The sequence below is a fragment of the Haemorhous mexicanus genome, chromosome 21 (genome assembly GCF_027477595.1).
Source record: "Haemorhous mexicanus isolate bHaeMex1 chromosome 21, bHaeMex1.pri, whole genome shotgun sequence".
NCBI classification, from domain to species: domain Eukaryota; kingdom Metazoa; phylum Chordata; class Aves; order Passeriformes; family Fringillidae; genus Haemorhous; species Haemorhous mexicanus.
This window is the reverse complement of record NC_082361.1, coordinates 9,357,122-9,375,217: the sequence shown is the minus strand read 5'-3', so window position 1 is coordinate 9,375,217 and position 18,096 is coordinate 9,357,122. Positions and strand designations below refer to the sequence as shown.

The 18,096-nt window shown below is 51.1% G+C and overlaps 1 protein-coding gene across 14 annotated transcripts in view; it reads left to right on the top strand.

Moving 5' to 3' along the window:
- Positions 1–18,096, top strand: part of EHMT1 (euchromatic histone lysine methyltransferase 1) — a 120,456-nt gene that overhangs the window by 67,473 nt on the left and 34,887 nt on the right. For 12 of the 14 annotated variants that reach the window (XM_059865509.1, XM_059865507.1, XM_059865515.1 and 9 more), the window contains 8 exons: positions 288–835; positions 3,384–3,425; positions 9,530–9,707; positions 11,048–11,184; positions 11,959–12,147; positions 12,801–12,881; positions 14,901–15,021; positions 16,757–16,888. In XM_059865509.1, coding sequence (XP_059721492.1) covers positions 288–835; positions 3,384–3,425; positions 9,530–9,707; positions 11,048–11,184; positions 11,959–12,147; positions 12,801–12,881; positions 14,901–15,021; positions 16,757–16,888 — 1,428 coding nt within the window. The remainder of the gene's footprint in view (positions 1–287; positions 836–3,383; positions 3,426–9,529; positions 9,708–11,047; positions 11,185–11,958; positions 12,148–12,800; positions 12,882–14,900; positions 15,022–16,756; positions 16,889–18,096) is intronic. The other 2 variants (XM_059865520.1, XM_059865508.1) reach the window with 1 other exon arrangement.

The window sequence follows — 18,096 nt, the reverse complement described above, 5'->3', positions numbered from 1 at the left end:
CCCAAATGTCACAGTGTGAGGAGCCAGGAGGGCTGGGCAGGTGGGTGAGGGAACAGCTTGGCACTCAGTGCTGTGCTTTAGTTGATGTGGTGGTGGTTGATCCATGGTTGGATGATCTTGGAGGTCTTTCCCAACCCTAAATATTCTGGGATTCTGTGACTTACATCAGGCAGGGTGCTGGAGGACAGGGTGCTCTTCCACTGTGAGGAGCTGTGCTTGGAGTACAGCTTGGGAGTTTCAACACCACTTGTGACCCTTTTCTCCTCTCTTCCTCCCTCTCCCTCCAGGGTTTAATGCCATGGCTGCAGATGAAAGCGCTACAGAAAAGCAAGTGGGGGAACCAAAAATGGCAGTAGATGGTGAAACCAACGGTTCCTGTGAGCACAGCGAGGGTGGGGGCCACCCAAACCCAGCGAAAAACACTCAGGACAACACGAAAGTGAGCCAGCAGGACTCTTCTACTAAATTAAATAGGATAGCAGAAAATGGCATTTCGGACAGCGAGCCTGGGAAGCAAAACCACCTGAAAGCAAATGACTTCACACAGACTTCTGTCACAGGGAGCAATGGATATATCCTCACCAAGCAGATGGCACAGGAGCAGCCTCTAAGGACTACCAGCTTTGCTTCTCTCACTGGCCATGCTGCAAAAACCCTGCCTGGAGGAGCAGGCAAAGGCAGGACTGTGGGGTCCTTTGCCCAGCTCCAAGCCACGATGCCAAGCAAGCTCGGAGAGGGCAGCAAGGACACGGATGCTAAAAAAGGCCCTGCTGCTAATGCTGAAGTCAAGGTGCACAGAGCACGGAAGACAATGCCTAAACCCACCCCCAGCCTGGTAATGTACCTGCCCAGCACAGAGCTGCTGCTGCTGCTGCTGCTGGGCTTGCTCTTGGCTTTCTCTGGGGGTCTGGGGGATACCTGGCTGCCTGGCAACACGTGGTGTTCAGAGCTTGCCTGCTGAGTGGATTGGTGTTTTTATTATTTTTTTACGTTTTATATCTATATCTGTATTTATTTAGTTATTTAGTTACTTAGTTCTTTTTATTTTATTTTTTTCTCTTCCTCCAGACAGAAGTGTTAAAGTAGTTGGTCACATGGGCACCAGCAGCTCCCCTCCCCAGTGTGTTTCTAAATATATAATTGATCAATTGCCTCCTCCAACAGATCTGTGTGAGACACTAAATGGCCTTTCTCTCATGGCTTTATTGCTCATCAGCCTCTGCTGACATCCAGAGCTGCTTGTGAAACAAATTAGATTTTTTCTGAGGTCAACCCAAAGGAAATTAAGCATAGCATGTAAACTTGAGGCTCCTCCTAAGCTCAGAAGCTGTCAAGGAGCTGATCTGTGAGGCAGCTTGATTGCTTTGCTGTAGGAATCATTGTAGGGCTAAAACCGATGATGTTTTCTCTCCATGTCATTGGGAAATGTTCTCTCCAGAATCCTTAGGGGTGGATTTACCATCACTTAATAAAGCAGAGCCCTGCTTTTTTTTTTGGAGGCATAAGGAAATGTCATTTGCTGCATTCATGTCATAGTGGGGAGGACAGAAATGGGCTTCTCTTTGTCATGGTTATTGACAAGTTTGGTTATTTTTTTTGTTCTTTGCCAGAGGTAGGGAATAGATCCTGCAACAGGCAGATCTCCACTGTAAGCTGTTGGTTTTCATGCCTGTGATGCTTTATATGACCACAGTGAGCTGGATCCTCTCATGGTGCTGTGTCTGAGGGTGGAGGGAGACTGGCCTTTAGCTCAAGGGAAGGGTGAGCCATGGGAGTCATTCCCAGAAATGCATGGAACCTGCTGCAGCCTGGTCAAGGTTGGTGCAATGCATTGGTGCTGAGATCCAGCAGATCCACAGGGGCCCTCAGATGTCCTCCTCATCTCAGCACAGCAGTGTGAGGTGTGAAGGGCCCAAACCTGTGCTCTGGAGAAGGGAAAGAGAGAGAAAAAAGGGAAAACAGAGGGTGGCACCTTGCCAGCCCCAGATGGGGAAAGGTCCCGTGGCTGTGGCACCACCTGTGCCTCTGGAAGCAGCTGGGAGTCCAAAGGGCACAGCAAGATCACCAACCTGTGGGCACCAGGCTTGGGAGAGGGGCAGAAGCCCCAGCTGCCTGCCGGGGTTTCCAGCCAGCCCCCCTGAGCACTCATTTCCCTCTGCCTTGCCCTGGCTGTGTTTGAATGCTCTGCTCTCACCCTGCCTGTGTTTCCTGGCTTGCACAGGGAAGCCCAGCTGCCATCCATCTCCCATCCATCTCAGGGTGTCTCCTAGCCAAGGAAGGCTTTGCAGCCTCCAGTTGTGCACTGGAATTAGGCCAGGCAAACTCCCAGACCCTGGTGGAATTTAGCAGAGAGAGATCCTGTGGGGCTGAGCAATTGAGAGAGGCCATTCCCTCCTAAGAGGTGACTGCTAGGTTGGGAGGGAGTGTTTCCCTCATTCATGTTTTATGGTACATCAGAAGAATATTTCTGTTCAACCCTTGGGCTTCAAGGTTTGTCTCTGGGAGCTGGCATGGGGTGTTTGGGAGCTCTGGGAGTGCTGGGACACAGCTCACTGGGATGGGGCTGCTGGTCCTTCTTTGCTCACATGACAAAAGCAGCTTCAAAAAACCCAAGCCTGCACTTGTTGGGTTGCTCTAGAAAGTACATAGCCTGTCCTCAGCTCCTCTGGGCATTTGCCTTGGGCTTAAAATAGGGAGAGGAGCAACATTCCCAGGAAGGGTGGTGAGAAGAGGCTGTTCCCATGTTCTCTGCTCAAGCCTCTGCAGCTGAATGGGAACCCAAGATCTGATCTCAGTTCTGCAAGACAATAAAACATCTGTGTGTTCAGCCTTCCTGATAATTACTACCTCATTTTTCCCCATTGTCTCTGGAATTTACATGCTATTTTCTTTGGAGCAGCAGAGTCCTTGCTAGCTGTCATTTTTCTGTCCCAATGAATTCTTTGTTCAGCTGCTTAGAGGAGGCTCCTCAGCTCAGGAGCTTTTCCTGTACCAACCTTCACACATTCTCCCCTTTAAAACCTCTGTAAAATCAGGTGCTGTATCCTGGGAAACAAATTGTGGAAATCACCCAGGAACTGATATTGCAGGACACAGTAGTTTGCTTGGCTAATATTTTGTAGGGCATCGTTGTTTTCTTGGTGAAACTGTTTGTGCAGAACTGTTCCTGGGAGGAGGAGGGGAGGAAGGTATTTTGCTGCCTGCAAAGTGTGAACATTTGTTCCCCCTGGCTCTTGCAGAAACCCACTGGGGCCAAGAAATTGTTTTCTGTAATCCAGTAGGTGTCAGGGGACCTTGGTAACCTTTTCCTGCACATGTGAATTGGTCTCTGAAAGGAAGAAGAGAATTTTCTCACCAATTTAACCAGCTTTTTCTCTGTTTAGGAGTTGCTTCCTGAATTGGGATTGAAGCTGAATCTCAAACAGGTGACAATTTTAATTGATGTTGTCGCATGTTTAAGGTGGTTTTTGAGCAGAGAGCATCATTTCTGCTCCCCTTCTGAACAGAGCAGTAACACAAGCACTGCCCTTTTGGAAGAATCTTTCTTTCACTGCTAATCCATTTTACAGCCCTGTTAAGAACCCAAAAGTTTCCAGGGCCAGCAGCAGACTGAAAGGCAAGTGTGTGTCTGTCTGTGTGTGCTGTGCTTGGAGAAGGCTCCTCCTGCTTGGGAACCAGCTGCTGAGCTTAACTCCAGTAAAACATAAGGGGTGAAGGGTGGGAAAGGCAGTGAGAGCATCCCAGAGTTACCTTGGAGACAGGAGGAGCAGATGGATGAATTAGGAGTCCCAAGTTGTGTTTCCTTTCCTTGGTGACCACAGGGCTGGAGTTTGGGGTATGTGTCTCTGGTGGTATTTTTTTATGCTATGCAGAGGACTGGGTCAGTAGTACAAAAATCCTTTAAATGAGTGTTTTGGCCTGATTCACAGTGTGTCCCCAAAATGCCAGGTGCCAGTTCAACTGGGGGAGACAATGTGGGCAGGGAGGAAGAGCTTGGAGCAGGGGATGCTTTGCTTATGTAGGTCTTTCTACCAATGTTCATCAGACTATTCCCTTAGGTAGCACTGCCATTAAATACCCGATCCCAGAGCTTTTAAACTGCCTCCTTTGTGGTGCTGCTGTGCTGTGCTGGCCTGGGGCTGCTCTGCAGGAGCCTCTGGCCTGGAGAACACCCTGTGGCCATCTCTTGCAGGGGTCTGGGATTGCTCAGCAAGCTCTGACCCTCCCATGTACAGGAAACATAAAGAAAAGGGACAGGGCCTAATGGGGTGGTGATAATGGGGATATTGTGTCCTTGGGGAGGACTCAGAAGGTCCATCCAGGACCCTCTCCTGAGGGGTATCCAGGTGTGCTCCACTGGTCTGAAAGAGTGAAGTCAATGTGTGTGAGCTTGGGCAGAGTTAAATATCATGGCATGGCAGAACATCCTGAGCTGCCCTGCCCAGCCCCAGCCGTGCCCTGGCTCCTGTCCCTGTCCCAGAGCAGAGATGGGAGCTGCCCCTCGGGAGGAGCTGCAGCCCCCTGAGCTCTGCCCTCACTCTGCTCCAGCTGAACAATCCCAGAGCCCTCAGCTGCTCCTCACAGCCCCTCCAGACCCTTCCCCATCTTCCCTGATGGGAAACCTCCTTCAGGAGTGACAGTGCTGCCACTGGGCTCCTTAAAGAGAGGGGTTGCTGCAGAGGGAGTGAGAGTGAAGGCTGTGCAGTTCATTTAACCTGATATCCAACTGCTGCTGCTGGAGGTGGCCGTGCTGGCTCGAGGTGCTGCCCCAGCTCTGACCACAGCCCACTGAAATAACGGCCCTGGCCCCAGCAGAGAGGTTTGGTAGGGTCAGGAGCCCCGGTGGCATGTCTGCCCTGGGCTCCCCTGTTTGTTTTGACTGATGTGTGACCCTCCCTTGCCTCGGGGCAGTTTGGTGCAGGAGGGGACAGGGATGAGATCCACACCCCTGAGTGCTCTGCTTCAGAAACACGTGGAGTGCAGGTTTGGGGCCACATCTACACTCCAGCTCAGTCTACCTGGCTGCCTAAATCATGTTTTTATGTAGGTATGTGACTGCACTCAGATCAGTGCAATTGTAATCGAGTCATCATGGTATCCCCCCTCTAATGGGCACATATTAATCAGCAGATCATTAATCTGATCTAGACTAAGACCAAAGCCTTGCAGGTTTGTTGCTCCAAGGTGAGGCTTGATCAGGCTGCTGAAATTCAGCAGTGAAAAACACAATCCTGCAGCAGCAGAGAAAAGGCAGAGCAGCACCACTAGAGCTCCTACAGGCACTGTCATCTGCTTGTGATCAATTTTTTATAGCAGACTGATATTTCTTGCTTAACCACCACTCACCAGTTGTTAGAGGCAGATCCCCCTGGGAGCTGCTGCTTTGTGCTCTTCAAAGGCAGTGCCTTGGTACAACTCTCCTGACCCTGTTCCTGATGGATGGAGAGGCAGAGCTGCTCCTGGCAGCTGCCCCATGGCAGTGCTGCTCAGCTCACTCCTCCTGCCCTGTTGGCTCTGGGTTGCAGCTCCTTGTGTGCTGGAGATGAGAGTCCTGCAGAGCACAGAGCTAAGGGAGCCCATAATCTCAGCCTGAGGTGGTTTCAGGCATCAAGAGCCTTTCTGCAGTGCTTAGAGCTGCCTTGCTCCCAGGCAGGACCTGTGCCTGTGTCCTTCCACCAACACTGGTCTCTCTCCCATCTTGCTGGTTTTAGTGATGGAAAGACCCTTTAAATGCTGGGCAGTGGGAAAAATGTCACGTGGAGTTTATGGAGCCAACATGAGGGTCCATTGCTGAGGTTGGTTTGTTCTGTAGTTTTGCTTTCAGGGAAAAACCCAAAACAACTGAGGATATTCTGTCTTCTGCCATTTTAATAACTTCCCCCTGCTGCTGTTGGGCACTTCTGTGCCAATAATAAAAATGTGGTTGACCCTGTTAAAATGTAGACAGTACTTGAATTTAATTTTTGTAAACACATCAAATATCCTGTTCTTGCCCCAATTCTTGGCTGTATTTCTCACAGTGGGGTTGCACATAGTGGTGGTCCCATTTTTGCTGTTTGCAGGCTCAACCATTGCTAGAAATGTTGGAATATCTGCCCACATTCTTCACTATTCCCTACACAAAGTTGTGACTTTCCAATCCTTTGCATAGGATGAGCTGGTACCACATGAGAAGCTGCAAGAAATGAAGATGTTGGTGTTGCAGTTTCTTTTTCTCTCTCATTTATGGCCCTTTCTTGGCCTCCAGTAGCCCACAACACGTGAGCACAGGGAGCTCAAACTGCATCCTGGAGTCTCCTTTGCATGGCATTCTGCTCTCAGTGCTTCTCTCAAACTGTGGGTGAAACCTGTTCAATAAGAACAGCAAAGATGGGATTGTTTTATGTAGCTGAGAACCAGGTGAGAAAACTGACTTAAAAATTTCTGCTGATCCTTTTTATTACAATTCTTAGATGTTATATTTTTATAAACACAAGAAATCTCTTCACCCCTTTCTGGGAATTCTTGTTTTTTATTCTTGGAGGCTGCATATGCCTCCAAGTGAATCTTTATTGCACTAGACTTGATTTGATTAAAAAAAACTTTTTAGCAGAATTGCCATGAAAAACTCACATTTAGCAGTTGTTTTGCAGCCTGTTGAAGATTTTAAATTTATTTCTCTGTTGTAATTATGGAGACAGAGAAAACCCCCAAGCTAATAACATAATACTTTTAAATTTAAAAATTGGATTGTATTCTTCCAAGCAGCCTGGCATGGCCTGAATGTGAATTCCTGGTGTCTGGGAGTAACAGCACCTTTTATTAGAGACCAGTTGCAAAAACCTGCACTTAGAGAACACAAAATGCAGCCCTTGTTTACACTTGTGCCAGATCTGCCTGTCCCAAGCTCATTTTTCTAATTTTAAGTTAGAAATGGAAAGCATTGGATATATCAGGGGACTTGAGAATTCTCAGAATAATTGTGTAGCCAAGAGTTACTGTTAACCTTTAAGATCTATAAACTCAGGACTTTTAAGAGGTATAAATAGTATTGTTGAGACTATTCTTGGCATCCTGTGCCCTGCACTCCTGACGTGCATTTTTTAAGGGGTAGAACAGCTGGGAGCAGACTCAGGAGTGATCCAGAAAATGATCCCATGGCCACTTAATTTGTTCATTCTATTAAAATCATTGAAGAGAAAGTTTAAAAAGAAAAAAAAAAGAAGTTGGTCATACTCCATAAGTATCTCCTGGGAGTGAGAGGTTCTGATGAGACAGGGCTTTTAAATTCAGTTGCAAAAACATAATGCATTTAATTATTTGACAGTGAGAGCAATTAAGCATTGGAACAACATATCAAAGGCTGTGGTGGATTTGTCATCTTTGAAATCCTTAATCCAAGACTTGCTGCCCTTTTAGAAAAGCTGTGGCAATTGAGCCATAAGTTATGGGCTTGATGCAGGAATCATTGGCACTTTGATGGCCTTTTGCTGTGGGTCATTTCTGATTATCATTAGGGCTTTGCTGGGCCTGCCTCTGCCAGCACCACACACGTGGCACAGCCTAATTAGGGGAATCAGCCTCTTCCCTGTTTGTTCCCAAGGTCACATTGCTGGAGAGCAGTGGCTGGGGCTGCCTGGCTGAACCTGAGTGCTTTTATTGCTTCCTGCTTTTTATTCCAGCCTTGCTTCTGCCTGCATTCCTCTTTCTGCTTGGGTTTTTCAGCTGTTGCTTCACAAGTCCTGTAAAGAAGATTCTCCTGTAAGTGGAGCAGTACTTAAACCTTAGAATCATGGAATGGTTTGGGTTGGAAGTGACCTTAAAGCCATCCAGTGCCACCCCTGCCAAGGCAGGGACACCTTCCACTGTCCCAGGCTGCTCCCAGCCCTGTCCAGCCTGGCCTTGGGCACTGCCAGGGATCCAGGGGCAGCCCCAGCTGCTCTGGGCACCCTGTGCCAGGGCCTGCCCACCCTGCCAGGGAACAATTCCCAATTCCCAATATCCCATCTAACCCCACTCTTTTTCAGTGTGAAGCCATTCCCTGTGTCCTGGCACTCTGTGCCCTTGTGAAGAGTCTCTCTCTCTCTTGTAGCTCCTTCAGGTGCTGGAAGGCCACAATGGGGTCTCCCCAGAGCCTTCTCTTCTCCAGGCTGAGCAATCCCAATTCTCCCAGTCTCTCCTTGTGTTCTGCTGCTTGTTCTCTTGTTTTGCTGGAGCAGCTCTGCCAGGCCTGCCTGCTGCCCAGCTGGAGGCAGTGGGATAAATCAGAGGGCAAATCCAGTGTGAAATGGCACAGCAGAGGCAGCTTCCACCCCAATGTCTGCTGACCCTGTGGCAGAGAAGGACAAGCAGGGACTTTGTTTCATGTTCCTCCATGTGTTTCCTTGTCTCACCAGGTACCTCCTTGCTGGGCTGGGACAGGAAAATGTTTGAGTGAACTGGACTAAGGGGCCTTGCCCTGACCTTGGCTTCCCTTTGGCACACTTGACACAAAAGGCACAGGAATGAAAGCACCATCAAACCAAGCCATGGCTGTTTAAAGAATAAACACAGATGGGAAAAGGGAACACAAACACAGTCTGGACCTCTCTGTCTGAGGCTTTTAGGGTACATAAAATGGAATTAGACACACAGGAAGGGGATTGTTTCCTAAATTAGAGGAGGAGAACATTGAAGTAACACCAAAAGCTGAGAAATGGCACTGAGGGACATGGCTGAGTGGTGGACTTGGCACTGCTGGGTTAGTGGCTGGACTTGGTGACCTTAAAGGTCTTGTCCAACCTAAATGATTCTCTGTGGAGCTGTAGGAACTCTTCTTTCCTAAGCAGAGGTGCAGGATTTGACTTTGCCTTGGGTACAGGCTCAAACAGGAGCAGGTGTGAGTGGCTGTGGTGCCTGGGAGGGGCTGCAGGAACAACTAAAAATCCCCTTGGTTTGCAGTAGGAGCCTGGAGCCTGCCTGGGGCCTGGAACAGCAGCAGCTGGAGTGGGAATAAGGGGTTAAGGGAGCTTGGACAGCTGTCTGTGGATGCACCTCAGTGTCACAAACACTGCTTTGGCTGTGGTTCTGTGCTGGGCTAGAGGGGGAGCCTTTGGTGAGGCTCAGTGGTGCCAAATGCTGTCCAAAAGGAAAATCCCTTTCCTTTGCTGCCTGCTCCTCTAGCACAGCTCTGCAGGAGTGTTGCTGAGCATGCTTGGTGTGACAGGCAATAAGTGCTTTGGTTCAGTTGGTTCCTCTTCTCCAGAGCCACCCAGAGCTGTGTAAACAGAGCCTGCTCCTTGTCATTACCTCTGAGGTCACCTGTCACCTGCACAGCCTTCAGCCTGAGGGGAGCTGCTCAGCCAGGCTGGAGTGTTTGGGCAAAGCCCCCTGATCTGTGTGCTCCTGCTGGGAGTGTGCTCCTGCTGGGAGTGTGCTCCTGCTGGGAATGTGCTCCTGCCTTCAGAGGAAAGGGATTTTGGTTGAGAGAAAGGAATTCAATCCATTTCCTAATTTTTAAAAATTACTTATTCAATGCAAAAACTCAATTTAACTGCCTTGTGTTTTCCAGCATGCAAGTAAAGACCCCAAAGATGGGAGAGACAGCAGAGATCAGAAGGAATCCAAGGAGAAGGAGTTTGAGAACATGCTGGACTTTGTGAAGCCGTTGGCGTTGCCCTCTCTCCCGGGCCTTCACCAGTCACTACCTCAGAACCAGAGCTATGTGGCCACCACCAAGTCACAGACAGGTGAAAAGGGAAGGGCTGGAATGTTGGAGTCCTGAGCAGCTCCCACCTCCCAAACCTGTGTGTGGGGCTGGGAGGGAGATGAGGAGGTTAAAAGTCTGCTAGTACCTTTTTGCCACTCAGTCTCCTCCAGGGTTCCCTTCCCTTTTTCCTACTAAAAGCTTTTCTAGGAGGAGGCACTTTGATCCCTTTTCCCTCTGGATGTTCTGAAGAGGTTTCTATCAGTTCTGTAGGGCTTTGAATACCTCCACAGCTGCTTCCCAAGAATTACAGCCTTATAAATAAAATTAATTGGCTTCACAGAATTTTTTAGCATTCTCTTCATAAATTCTGGTGAAATTTCATTCCCATGGAAGATGAAGAAATGCTTCGAAGGAACAGGCTGTGCAAATGCAAACAATACCAGTGGTGCTGAAGCTGGCTGTTCCTAAAAGAGCCTGCACCAAGCATCCTTCTGCTGTGCACTCACCTAAGTCAGCAGCAGGCAGGGAGCTGTGATGTCTGGTTTGATTAGAAGGCCAAGAGGGAGAGTTAACAACTTAAGACCCAATCGAAGGAGTGAAGGGAATCAAACAGACTTCCATAGTAGCTGTGAAATGAGGTTAAATGGCAAACAGCTCTTTATGTAAGGTGCCTTTTCCCTGTGTGTTCTTCACTTACTGTCAGATTGCTTCCATTGTCAGTTGGTATTGTTGGCCTTGCAGTCTCAGTTTGAGCAATTGGATTCCATTCAGCTTACAGCACCAGCAGCACTGCCAAATGCAGGATAATTTAAGGATTTGATGCTGTGTGTGCTGATGGTGGGGCCAGAAGGAGTGTGCAGAGGGCACTCAGAGTTTGGGCAGCTCTGCAGCCCTGGCAGGAAGCTGTCTGTGTGTCTGCACATTCCTGTGTGTCATCTTCTGCTTGACTTGAAAATAAATCTGTTGGAGTGGGAAGTTTTCCCAGGTTATGCCCTCAGGTGTGATTTCATAGAATCACAGAAGGTTTGGGTTTGAAGGGACCTTAAAACCCATCCAGTGCCCCCCCTGCCATGGCAGGGACACCTCCCACTGTCCCAGGTGCTCCCAGCCCTGTCCAGCCTGGCCTTGGGCACTGCCAGGGATCCAGGGGCAGCCCCAGCTGCTCTGAGCACCCTGTGCCAGGGCCTGCCCACCCTGCCAGGGAACAATTCCCAATTCCCAATATCCCATCCAGCCCTGCCCTCTGGCAGTGGAAGCCATTCCCTGTGTCCTGTCCCTCCAGGCCTTTGTCCAAGGTCCCTCTGCAGTGCAGCCCCTGCTCTCTGTCCCTTCTTTTAATTCCTGAGCAAACTTTGGGCTCCTTCTGCTTCTCTCTTGCAGCTGCTGCAGTATCTCGGAAGAAAAAACGGAGAATGGGAACCTATAGCCTGGTTCCCAAGAAAAAGACCAAAGTGTTAAAACAGAGAACAATGATAGAGATGTTCAAGAGCATAACTCATTCCTCTGTGGGTGCCAAGGTAAGGGCAGCACTGAGCCCACTGCACGTGTTTGTTGTCACTTACATGTCCCTGTTTTGGACACCAAACCCTTGTGGAGGTGCAGGGGGGTCCTGGCTTGTTGGGATCAACATCTTCCCTTCTGAGTCTGCTCTTCCCTCTGGCTGCAGCTTCCTGCCCAGAGCAGCCTTGCTGCTTTAGGAATGACTGTTCCAGAGGGGCTGTTCAGGTACCAGCTGCTAAACAAACCTTTTCCAATGAGTGTTCCCCTTCTGTTCTGTGAGTCCTGGGCAACTGGAGAGATTTCAAGCATGCCCTTTTTTGTTTTGGTCCTCAAGGTCTCGGGTTGCTGCTTGAGGCTGGGCAGAAAAACACTTGGTTACTTATAAAAGTTTAGATATGTACTCACTCCTGACAAAATTCTGCTTTTGCTGTGACCTGTGCCCTGAAGTTTTGGTCTTAGAATTCAAGGAAAGCAGTGCTAGGATTTCAAGGAGTGATATGAAAATCCCAGTGTGGTGTAACTTCCCTTATCATTCCCTAGAAACCTTCCTGCATCCCTCCATGCTGGAATGGGGTTCTCCTCCCCTAACCATGGTGCCACCCCGTGAGTCTGCAATGACTCCTCGTGGTCCCCAGGTCCAGCAGGGTGGGGTGACACATGGGACGAGCTCTGGAGGGACACAGAGCCAGCTTTAGAGCTCCAAGCACAGAGGAGAATCTGGGATGGATCCAGCTGCTCTGTCCCAGGAATTGATGTTGTCTCTGTGTTTTGTGTGCTTGGGCAACTTCCAGAGTGACAAGGAGCTGGGGGATGGCAGCCCCCACGTGAACGGGGAAAGCATAGATGTGGACTCTGAGGAGGAGGACTCGGATGAGCTGGAAGAGGAAGATGATCATGGAGCAGATCAGGCAGCCATGTTCCCTGTGGATGACAACAGGACCTCCAAGGACAGCGCGTCTGACGCAGACAACGCCAGGAAGGTGATTCCTGTGCCCTGAGTGGGGCTGAGGAGCAGCATGGAGCAGCAGGGAGAGCAGGGGCATGGATTGAAGCAATGTCTAGGGTTTTTTTCACCTGCAAGATGACAGAAGGGATCAGCAATGGTAGAGAGGCCCTTTGTGACCATTCCCTGCTTCCCATTGTGCCTGTGAGGGTCTCCCCACCTCCCCCCCAGTTCCAGCCCTACACAGTTCTGGGATCCACTCTGCAGAGCCCCCACCATGTGTAGTTCTGGGATTCCCTGAACCAGTAGGAGACATCTTCCCAGTGTTGCTTGGGAAAGCACTAAAATAATCTAATTGCTTTTTTCCCCCCAAATTTTGATACACAGTACAGGAATGAGGCTGGTTTGGGAGTATCAAAGAAGTTGAAATTTAGTTGGAAACCTTTATTCTGAAGTCGAATTTTTTTTTTTTTTCTCCCTCTATCATCCCCACAGATGTTCCATGATGTGATTGGAGCTCATTGGGCTCAGTGCATGTGCAGGTTGGGGCTGGGGGTGCTCTGATGTGTGTGGGCACAGCAGGATGGAGGGGGATGCTCTGCTGGGATCACCAGGGTGGAGGGGGATGCTCTGTTTTGGGAGACCCGACCTGACTGACCCATTCTGTTCCTGGGCAAATGGTGGCTGCAGATCGATGATGGCGAGTCTGAGGAAGAGCAAGAGTCTATAGAATCAGGGGAGGAGGAGGAGGATGGAGACGAGTCTGACTTGGTAAGCTGGGCTGCTGAATGTGTTTTTCAGCCCGTGGCCTGTTGATAATAATTTTTCCCCTTTGCACTGCTGCCAGAAAGAGAGAGAGAGAGCAAAGCCAAAGCGGTGCAGTTTCAAGTCTCCTTGACAAAACTCATTCTCTGAAACCACCCACACACAGAGAATTGTTTTCCACAAGGTGCTTAACCCTGATCCGTGGCACAATTAATTACATTCTGATGCTAACTAATAGGCTTTTGTTGTTTTCAATGAGGTGTTGACTGCTTTTAATCATTCGAACGTTAGCAGAGGTGTTTGAGGGTACCCGAGTTCCTCAGATGCGCAGTTGGCACCTGGTAGGAGCCAGCGAAGCTTTCTCACCAGCCCGAACTTCTCCTGGGGTGGGGTTGTTGCCGATCCACTGGCCCAGCCCTCAGCCTAAATTCACTGTTCCTGGTGAGCAGCTCTTACCAGGGACTCAAACAGCACTCAGACAGACAGACAGACAGACAGACAGTCTCCCTAGGACCTTGGTTGTACAGCACCAGGTCAGGACTTTCAGCAGCTGCTGGGGATTTCTACTTTTTATTTTTAGACGGTTGGTGAAGAGAACCTGGTGGTTTTTAAATTTAGGTTGTTTGTTGAATGTCTCTGCCTGCCTCCTTCCCCTTTCCTTGGAAACTGTCCTTCAACAGCCTTTCAGGCTGAGGAGCCAGCTTTTCAGGCACCCAACTCTTCAGAAGGAGTTGAGAAAATTCTTGATGTGTTGAGCTGAAGGTGGAATCATGCTCACAAAACATATCAAGGGAATCCCTGAAGCTCCTCAGGGTCTTGTTCCCCATGTTCTGACACTGCAACAGCCCAGGAGGAGCAGGGGCTGGCTGTGCAGCCTGGCCCTGGTTTGGGTGGCTCAGGCCAGTCTGTTGTGTTAGCCCACACCAAGGCTTGGGCTGGACCCACATCCACACTCCCAGGTGGGATCTCCCCATCCTGGACAGAGGTTGGAGCTCTGCTGAGTCACTGAGCTCCCAGACAGGACTGGCTCACACACAGTCCTCTCTCCCACGAGCAGAGTGATGCAGATGGGGTAAAGCCACGTGCTGGGCCCACACTCAGGGATTTTGGGGCAGCACAGACACCCTGGAGAGCCAGGACTCAGCTCCACATGTTCCCTCACTGGGACAGCAGGGCCTGGCACAGCTGCCTGTGGAGGTAGAGCCTGATCCAGCTGCTGGTACTGGTACCAGGGGGTTTTCCTTTGCTGGCAGCTGGATAAGCATCAGGAGGTGACAGTTTCAGTCTGAACATGAATTTTATGATTGATGCATTAGAACCTGGCAGGGTTGGGGTGCCTGATTCCTGTTCTGATGTTGACTTTGAAACCCCACCCTAAACAACTGAATTTTTTGAAACCAAAACCCAAAGTCTGTTGAGGTTCATACGTGTGGCTGAGTGTTTGCTGCATGACTGGTCTGTGCCTGGCTCAGGGAGGAGGCTGCTCTGCTGCTCTGGAGTTCAGTTCCCCTGGGCCCACTCCAGCCCTGCCAGGTGGCCCTTCAGGTGCAAAGTGGTTTTTTTTGTGGAGAAACATGAATATTTTAGTTTGAAAACCCAACTGCCAGAGCTCAAGAAGCGTTGGGACAGCCCTGTGAGGCACAGGGTGAGGTGTTTGTGCAGGACCAGGAGCTGGACTCGGTGCTCTTTGTGGCTACCTTACTGCTCAGCATATTCTGTGATTCTACAGTTATTTTTTGGGAGAAGTTGGAAGTGTGCACGTGCCTGCCCACCTGCAGTGCTGCTCCTGAGCGTGGTGTGAGGGCCTCCATGGAAGAGAAAGTGCAGCCTGCCCTGCTGAACTGACAGGAAATCCACCCACACGTGTGCCTGGGTTTCCTTTTCAGTGCTCTAAAGGCATCTTAGCAGCTCTTGCTTTCAGAGCCCTGGTCCTCGCACACAGCTCGAGCTGGGCTGAGGGCTCTTCCACAAAGGGACCCTGGTGCCACCATGCCTGACGTGCACGTGGCCTCTCTGCTTCCTCAGAGCTCCGAGTCCAGTGTCAAGAAGAAGCTGCTGAAGAGGAAAGGGAAGACAGACAGTCCATGGCTGAAACCCACCCGCAAGAGGAGGCGGAGGAATAAAAAGAAACAAGGAGGTGTGCTAGGTAATGAGTGGGGGTTTGTTCCTAAATTCCACCCCAGGGAACCTTCCAGGTGCAGGGGAAGGACCTGAGGCCTGGGCTCACTCTTCCCAAGGTTGGGCTGTGTCATGAGCCAGGCTGTGAATTGTCCCTCACTGGCAGGAGCTGCTGGTGTCAGAACTCTTGGCTTTGTCCTTGGAGTGCTGGAGGAGTTTTATTTTGTTCACCAATCCCTTTATTTTGGAGTAACCAAAAAAAGGCCTCGTGGGGCTTACAGAAAGGCGGAAGAGGAATTTTATATGGGGAGATAGTGGCAGGACAAGGGGGAATGGCTTCAGACTGAAAGACAGGAAATTGATGTTACCTATACAGGAGAGATTGTTCCCTCTGAGGGTGCTGAGGCCCTGGCACAGGGTGCCCAGAGCAGCTGTGGCTGCCCCTGGATCCCTGGCAGTGCCCAAGGCCAGGCTGGGCAGGGCTTGGAGCAGCCTGGGACAGGGGGAGGTGTCCCTGCCATGGCAGAGTTTGGAATAGGATGGGCTATAATGTCCCTTCCCACCCAAAGCAGCCTGGGGTTGTGTGACGTGTGTCCACGTGGACTCCTGTCCCATGAGCTCCAGGGAGCATGTTTGGATGCAGAAGGAAAGAAAGAACCACCCTGGAGTGGTGCTCCATTGCTTTTGGGTGGGTGCTTGTGCAGCTGAATGGAATGTGCAGCTTGGCTTTGCTCCGTGTGGAAGAGCCACAAGGAAGGAGCTGCCTCGGGCCCATCCCAGGTGTGGGTGTTCTTCAAGGTCCCTCTTGTTTGTCCTGAGTCACTGAGCACCAGAGAAGGTTTCAGTGAGCTCTCTTGAGAGGGGAGAGGTGAGGAGAGGCAGGATGTGATGCTTATTCTTTGGGAAAGGTAACAGCATGGGAGATATAAGGTGGAGAGTGCAGCTGTGCCTTCAGCCTCATTGCTGAGGTGTCATGCATCCACTGCCACCAAAGGGTTTATTTTTATTCTTCTGGGTTTGCTAATTCAGGGCAAAATGGTCATTTTTGCATCAGCTTTTTGGTGCTTCTGAGTGAATTGACCATTTTCCACCCCTGCCCCATGTCTGGGCTCTGTTACTCAACTGGCTCCCTCCTCTTCCTCCCAGGATGCCACAGGGACCCTTGATCCTGTCACAGCAAATATCCAATTCTGCATTTCACACTGGTTTTCTGCCCCTTCAGTAAAGGTGGGAGCTGGTGTGGAAGGGTAACCAAACTCTCTTGGCCAAGCTGGACTGGCAGAAACAAAGCAGGAGAGAGAGTGAAGCCAAGGGAGTGCTGAGACACTCAGTTCCCTCTCCCACAGCCTCTCCCCAGCAGCAGCTCTGCTCACTTGGAGGCAGAACTTGACTTTTTTGTGTTTCCCCTCCCACTCACCTGGATGTCACCTGTCTCATCCTCCTGAGTGCAGTTGGCTCTGCCTGGCCAGGGTGTCCCTGAGCCCTGTGCAGCAGGCTGGGGGCAGGAGGGTGCTCCAGCCCTGGGTCATCCCTTCCTTGTGCCCTTGCAGAGGCTGAACTCGTCTCTTTTATTCCCCTTTGTTGTTCCCTGCCTGGGTGGAGGTGGCAGCTCGGTGTCAGCAGAGCAGTGCTCTGCTCACACTGCCATGCCCAGATGTGGTGGTGGCACATTCCCTGTGCTCTGCCCTCGTGGTTGGACACGGCCTCCCAGCCATGGGGTGGCTCCTCCAGGGGGTCTGTATGAATGCCCTGTTCCCATGCAGGTGCTGAAGCCTATAAAGCCTCGCTGGGCAGCAGGGAGGGCCCCAGCCAGGAGAGCAGCATGGAGTACATGGAGGTGTCCCTGGATTCCCTGGACCTCCGGGTGAAGGGGATCCTCTCCTCGCCAGTGGGGGGTGAGTGCTGGGGCTGGCCTGGGGGATGGGGTTGGAGATGGGATTGGGGAGGGGGTCAAGGTTGGGTTTGGGGTTGGGATTGGAGCGGGGATTGGGGTCAGGGCTGGTTTTGTGTCTGGGTTTGGGTTTTGGGTCTGGTTTGAATTTGAATGTGGGACCAGATTTGGGGTTGGAACTGTGTTTGGGGGTCAAGTTTGGTGTCGGGTTTGGATTTGGGGTCAGGTTTGGGGTCGGGTTTGGATTTGGGGTCGGGTTTGGGGTCGCGTTTGGGGTCCCTTTGTTCCGCGGGTGGCGCCGTTCGGGGCCCCGGCTGCCCCCTGGCGGCCAGAGAGCGCGCAGAGCAACGGGAATGGGGTGGGATCGGGATTAGGGGTAGAGATGAGGGGGAGGATAGGGCTGGAGTGGGAATGAGTGTTGGGATAGGGATGGGGATAGATCTGGGGCTGGGTCGGGGATGAGGATGGATATGGGGCTGGGTTGGGGATGAGGATGGATATGGGGCTGGGTTGGGGATGAGGATGGATATGGGGCTGGGTTGGGGATAAGGATGGATATGGGGCTGGGGATGAGGATGGATATGGGGCTGGGTTGGGGATGAGGATGGATATGGGGCTGGGTTGGGGATGAGGATGGATATGGGGCTGGGTTAGGGATGAGGATGGATATGGGGCTGGGTTGGGGATGAGGATGGATATGGGGCTGGGTTGGGGATGAGGATGGATATGGGGCTGGGTTGGGGATGAGGATGGGAATGGGGCTGGGATGGGGATAAGGATAGGAATGGGGCTGGGTTGGGGATGAGGATGGGAATGGGGCTGGGTTGGGGATGAGGATGGATATGGGGCTGGGTTGGGGATGAGGGCAGGAATGGGGCTGGGTTGGGGATGAGGATGCATATGGGGCTGGGTTGGGGATGAGGATGGATATGGGGCTGGGTTGGGGATGAGGATGGATATGGGGCTGGGTTAGGGATGAGGATGCATATGGGGCGGGGATAGGGATGTGGATGAGGGCAGGGATGGGGCTGAGATAGGAATGCAGCTGGGATGAGAATGAGGAGGAGATGGGAATGGGGCTGGGCTGAGGGTGAGCATGAGGATAGGGATGGGGCTGGGATGGGGATCAGAGTAGGGATGGAGCTGGGATAGAAATAGGGATGGATTTGGAATGGGGGTGAGGCTGGGGATGTGGGTGAGGATAGGGAAGGT